This window comes from Neovison vison, chromosome 12, assembly GCF_020171115.1.
Source record: "Neovison vison isolate M4711 chromosome 12, ASM_NN_V1, whole genome shotgun sequence".
Taxonomy (NCBI): Eukaryota; Metazoa; Chordata; class Mammalia; order Carnivora; family Mustelidae; genus Neogale; species Neogale vison.
This window is the reverse complement of record NC_058102.1, coordinates 55,557,417-55,563,416: the sequence shown is the minus strand read 5'-3', so window position 1 is coordinate 55,563,416 and position 6,000 is coordinate 55,557,417. Positions and strand designations below refer to the sequence as shown.

At 48.5% G+C, this 6,000-nt stretch overlaps 1 protein-coding gene across 4 annotated transcripts in view; it reads right to left on the bottom strand.

Moving 5' to 3' along the window:
* Window positions 1-720: 720 nt before the first annotated feature.
* ETV6 (ETS variant transcription factor 6) overlaps window positions 721-6,000 on the bottom strand; it is a 236,665-nt gene continuing 231,385 nt past the window's right edge. For all 4 annotated transcript variants that reach the window (XM_044228360.1, XM_044228361.1, XM_044228364.1 and 1 more), the window contains one exon: window positions 721-5,038. In XM_044228360.1, the coding sequence (XP_044084295.1) occupies window positions 4,933-5,038 (106 nt within the window). In that variant the 3' untranslated portion in view covers window positions 721-4,932. The remainder of the gene's footprint in view (window positions 5,039-6,000) is intronic.

Sequence of the window (6,000 nt, the reverse complement as noted above, 5' to 3'; positions counted from 1 at the left end):
ATAGGGCCAAGTATCACCAATCCATGGTCACGGAAGACAGAGTACCCGGGACAACTTAAATACAGATATGATCTGATGGCTTTCAAACATCTACTTCCCAAACTTACATCTGTGTTGCTAACCAGCAATTTCATTTGCTTCATTTTCCATTCTTTTCGTTTCTACCCACCTCTGAGGACAGATAGTTCTGGATGATCGTAGGATGTTTGATACTGAAATCATAAGCGCCTACTGGTTGGCAGGGGGCCCCACTGGCCAGTGTCATGGAGACATTCCCAGCATGGGGGTGGGCTCTGAGCTGGGTGATGACCCTGCAGGTCACTGTGGTCCTTAGCGGAGTCCTGGGCCCTACCTCACCTGCAGACTCACATCTTTCGGTAGGATTAAGGAACCGTTCGATTGTGGGAGGACCTTGGAATCACCGCAGTCCTCAGTGAGCTGATAAATCTTTGGCCCAGCACAGGACCCAGGCATCTCTGGTCGGGGTTCATTCTGGCATATCTCCCTACCTGGGGCAGATGCTCAGACTTGAACTTTCTGACCCTTCTGGTGCCGTTTGTCTCAAAACTGCCTTGCAGACAGCTCTGTGACAGAGGCTGCCTGCCAGTGAAAACCAGGACTACACTTTATACCATAATTGAGTGGAGACAGGATTTACCTCACTGGCATACCTTCCCTGTATGATTCCATTTCACATTATTAAAAACAGAGACTTGGTCCTTTTTTTTTTTTTATAAAAAATTTATTGAGATGATGCAATTATAGGCTTTTCTTTAAAAATTATTTGCAACTCACTGGCCCTGAGAAAAGGCATTTGTTTTTTGTTTTTTTTTTTTCTTTTTTGTTACATTCATTTGATTCAGTCCCTTATAAACCCCACACCTCATAAACAACAAGAGATTAGAAATTAAACAAAAAGAAAAAAAGAAGAAATTCTAGATTCGTTCTGGTTTGCAGGTGGTTGCAGTCACTAAGAGAAATCGTCGAGAATGTTCACTTGGCGTGTGTGAAAGATTCGGGGAGTTTGTAGTTGTTTAGTGTTGATGCAGATGGGGCCAAAAGAGTATCAGGTTAGTCTTCTGTGGTTTTTAGACAGGCAGGGATTATTGTCACCCTCCTCCCCTACCATGGCTTCCTTAGATCACTGCCTTCCTTCCAGACTTCTGCGGAGAAGAGGAGCAGGCTGAGGGGATGAAAACTTACTAGCACCGAACGTCAGGGCAAAAAAACTTGCCCTTTGTTCTTTGGGGATTTCCCCAAATCTTTTATCTACAACTTCTTGGGTGGGAATGGGTCCAGTGGGGGTCTGGCCAGGCTGGATTCCACCCCTCATTCTGTCCCTGGCATGCTGTCTGCTCCCAGGGCACCATCCTACCTCCTGGACACTCAAGTCTCCCTTCTGGAGAAGGGAGTGAAATGTTTAAAAAATGTACTGACTTGGAGCATAGACAGTGAAAGGTGGAAACAGTAGTTACTTAGTCATTTAGGTGGATCCTGTCATAGCCATCAAAGTTTTAGCTAAAGCTACATTCTTATTTGGGCAAGACACCAGCGTAAAAAGACCCTGGGTAAGAGGGTTCCAAACACACTGTTGAGAGGAGAAAATCCATCAGTCTGTTATCCCTTTTTTCTGCGGGGATGTCCCCCTGAAAGAAAGAAAGAAGGAGGAAGGAAAAATGAAAGGACTCAGGACATTGGTGACCCTGAGTCAGGCAAGAGACCAAGTTGCCTTGGGACAGAAAGAGAGACTGTTCTGCCACATGGCCAGTCCAGCCAATAGCCACTGACCTCCTTTGATGGAGAAGAGGCAACGTGGTGAACCCAAGATGCAGGCAAGAGAAGGTGCTAGAGAATTTCTAGTTGGAGATACAAGTGAGAGTGACCCCCCCAGATACAGATGAAGCAAGCTCTCCCTGCTCTGCGGTGCTCTTCTGCAGAGCCCTTTCTCGATTTCTGATCTAAGCCAAGCAGTCCCGGGACAGCAGCAGGGAAAGGCCAACTATTCAAGTCACAGACATACTTTTCACATGGTCCCAGGTGAACGTGCCATCAGCCCCAGCACTTGGTGTTGAAGTAAGGAATTTCAGCTTGGATAGAGTCTACAGGTTGAGTGGACGCTCTCGGTGGGCCAGGACTGTGCCCGATTCCTCTGAATCCCTTCCAGGGTCTATCAGATGCTTCGCCACGTCCAAAGCAGGGTCAGCATGTCCTAAGGCATCCCTGGGGTCAGCAGCGTGTAAGCACCGTGTCTCTGGTGTCAGCACTGCCCACGTGTTAGCTCAAAGCAATGAGAAGGACGTTTGACTAATTTAAGGGAGTCAACAGAAAACTCATACTGGGAATGTATCTGGGTGGGAAATAAAGATCATATTGGAATTAGCACCTTCTATTCTTCAAGTGACTGAAGGTGTCAACCTGTCCTACGTATTCTTACAGGGTACTGCTTTAAATACAGAAATCCTCGGGGCCAATGGGAATTTCCCTCCCTAATTCAACTGTAATATTCTTCAAACAGTGAAAGCCCAGGTCCTTCTATCAGAATGAGATGTTCTAACCTTAGGGAAGAGCCCCACCATGTCCTGTCTCTGGTTACATCATCATATAAAGGGCCTCAGTCAAAATGCACCCTCTCTCTCCAGCGCTTACACTCAACAGCCTTCACAACACACCAGGTACTTGGCTTAAGATCTCCAGGTGTGAGCCAACATCGGTCATCTTAGAGACTGGAGTGACCGCTCGTGAAAGGTATCTGTAGCATGCTGGGGCCAGCTGAATCTCACCACCGTTCAAGCAGATGAGACCAAACCCTTCCTTCATCAGTGGATCCTCCAGCCTCACACAGCAGGTCCTTGACTTGACCGCAAGCCCAACCTTCTGGAAGGTAGAGTTGGGGGGAGTATGTGACAGCAGAGGAGGCTGGCTACAGCCACGTTTCTATCTGTAGTTCGATAAGAGGCAGGAACAGAGCACAGATGAAAATCTTTGAAGGGCTCCCTGATTCCGGTGCCTCCGACCCATAGTCAGTCTGTCTTTCCTTCTCCCCAGGCTGGGGTTCTTGTCAATACGGGTGGAGTTGAATTCCTCCTGCCTGTGTTCTTCCAACCCCCACCTGCCTGACGCGGTCAGAAGTGGCTTGGGGAGACACCCAGGGCTCTGGCAGCCTCCCACTAGTGCTGCCAGTGGTGATGCTGCGAGTGTGAGGTGCTCACCCGAGTGAGTAGAGGAAACAGAGGAACAAGGCAGGGAGGGGGGGTGCTTTGTAAGGCAGGTCTAATCTTTAGGATTAAAAAAGACTGTCATCCTAATATTGGATTCTGAACCTGGAAATTGGAGAGTCAATCCAGGTGGCAAGACAAGGAAAAAAAAGCACCCTAAAACAGCTTTCTAAATATATCTGATATCATCAAAAGTACTATGAGTTGGCAATTCCCTCATTTTACAAGATACTGCGGACCTGATTACCTATTTAGAGGTGAAAAAGAGCCACAAATGGGTCCATTCTGAAACACAGCTATGAAAGAAGAAACAAAATAGGTAATGAGTCTGAGGAGTTTCTTGTCTGCCCTGGCCTGGCGAACACCAGGAGCAAGTGGCTGTGTACATCAGGGCCCTCCCCTCTCAAATGCCCTGGATCTTGTGGGGACCAGGAAAAGTTAAAAAAAAAAAAAAAGGCTAGGAATTGGGAAAAAAGACAAAACAAAGCAGGCGAGGGCATAAAACGGACTACAAATGGCCTCCGGATGGAGCAGAGAAGAACTCCTCTCTCGCTAGCCTCAGTCACCTGCCCTGGAAGCACAGATCCCCCCTGCAGCACAATTTCCACCTAGTGTCTGACCATCAGGCCCTGTGGGGTCTTTTTGTATTTTCTGCCATGCAGAACTTGCAAGCTAATCCCATGATGCTGGGGCCTTCTGAATGACGCAGCTGCCTTCTGTCCTGAATCTTCCGTCCCCGAGGAGCCACCAAGTCCTGGGGTTCTCGCAGCCATGTCGGGGGGGGGGAGCCCGCTGGGCTGGCATGTCTCTTCCTGGAGGACCGCAGCACCTGCGAGGTCTGGGGCCTCCCTCCAGTAGGTAGCCAGATGCCGGGATGTGGGTTTGATTTGGCAGCGCTGGCTGCAAAGGACCCAGGCCACAGATGGCCTTTGGGCGTCCATGATGCTCAGGACTCCAGGAGAGGCTCAAGTCTGCTAAAAGGCATCTGAACCTCAACAGGAGGCGGGGAGGGAGGACAGACGGGAGGCCGGGAAGGAAAGAGCGAGAGGGAGAAAAAGCTCTCCTTTTCACTTTATCTTTTTTAAAAGCATCTTTTTTTTTTCTTTCTTTCTTTCTTTTTTTTTTTTTTTTTCCCAGCCAAGACCCAATATTAACAGGCACAAATCTGATCCACGTGGCAGGCTGAAGAGGAACCTGAAACCCTTTGCAAGTGTTCTCTTTCCTGACCAGCTGGGCTTGCCGCACTTTGTGAGATTTGCAAAAAATAGATATATATATAATAGATATATATTTCCATAGGAAAACAACCTCGGATGTCTTCCCCTGTATGAATGATGAAAAGTCAAACTGCATGGTCTTTAAAAAAAAAAAAAAAAAAAACCACAACAAAACAAAACAAAAAAACGAAACACCATGAAATTAACAATAGGTGGACAGGTGAGGGTGAGGAATTACAGATGGAGAGGTTCCACATGAGGAGAAAACAGAACCAGGAGCCCAGGCTCGTGCCCTCGGCCAGAATGCCAGCCCTGCCTTCGCTGGGTGGTTTGTCTAAGGTGCTCTGGGGACCCTCCCGCTATGCGAGACAAGTGTCACTCCCACTCCCGGGTCTCTTCCGGTTCAGCTCTCAGCCCGCCTGCTTGCCACGCCTCCAGGGCCCTCGTGGGCAGGGGGCCCCCGGCTGCCGGCCCCCCGCTGAGGCCGTGGCTTGGTTCCCTCAGCACTCATCTTCTTGGTATATTTGTTCATCCAGCTCCTGGGACTCAAGGTGCTCCAGACGGTCCGTTCGGCCACTCATGATTTCATCAGGGGTTTTCATAAACCTTTGGAAGAGGAAATGGAGGGGTCCAGAGATTATACTGTCCTCACGTTGGTCCTCCCCTTGAATTCTCGACTAAAAGCAAAGGCCCCATCACCTCAAACAGCAGGAGAGTTCCTGAACCCCACCAGTAACACTAACTTACTGGGAAGAGGTGCCCCTTTCTCTGACAGCCTGAAAATGGCCAAAGAACTATAAAACAAGTCTAGGAGACAGCACCCATTGAGGTTCTGTAGTGCCCTGTGCATGGCCATGCGAGGGAACCCTGGTACAGCCCACTGATTCTTATTTTTAGAGAGTTAGATTTTCCAATGACCTCTGAGAGCTGTAGATCCATTTCCATCCCAGACTGTGAGCCTGGGGAATGGTATGCGAAACCTGAATTTAACTCAAAGGATACAATTAAATGCCGAATGGAAAATTTTCATGAGAGGACAAGTTAGTGGTGCTCTTGGAAATTAGAAAGTCCAAAAGAAAGAATCCTTTTCAATGTTATCACTGATCCACCCAACACGCTAGCAAAGAATCCCCATTAGTCTATCTTCCTCTGTAGCCGGGTGCAAACCGCAAGCTTTATCTTCTTGTTGGAAATAACATCAGCAACTCGTTTTGACCATGATTTTCCCTGGTTCAGGAAGGCAGCCTGGGTGTAGACGGTGTAGCCTCATGAATGGGAGCACCCCTTCCACAGCTCCACTCGGGGCCCGCACACTTTCCCTCTCCAGACGCTCTGCTCTGCACCAGACAAACTGCCTGAAAATATACTTTTCCTCTTGTCACTCCATGTTTGAAAGCCTATGATGAGCACTTCTCAGATAAAGCCAAGGACACACTCTTCAGCCTGCCCACCTGGGCTCTCTGTCATCTCTACCCAGGAAACTCTGGGATCCCACTTCTTTATGACCAGGAACCCTTTACTCTAACCTGGCCACAAATCATGGCTCATGCCTTCCTCCAAACCTTATC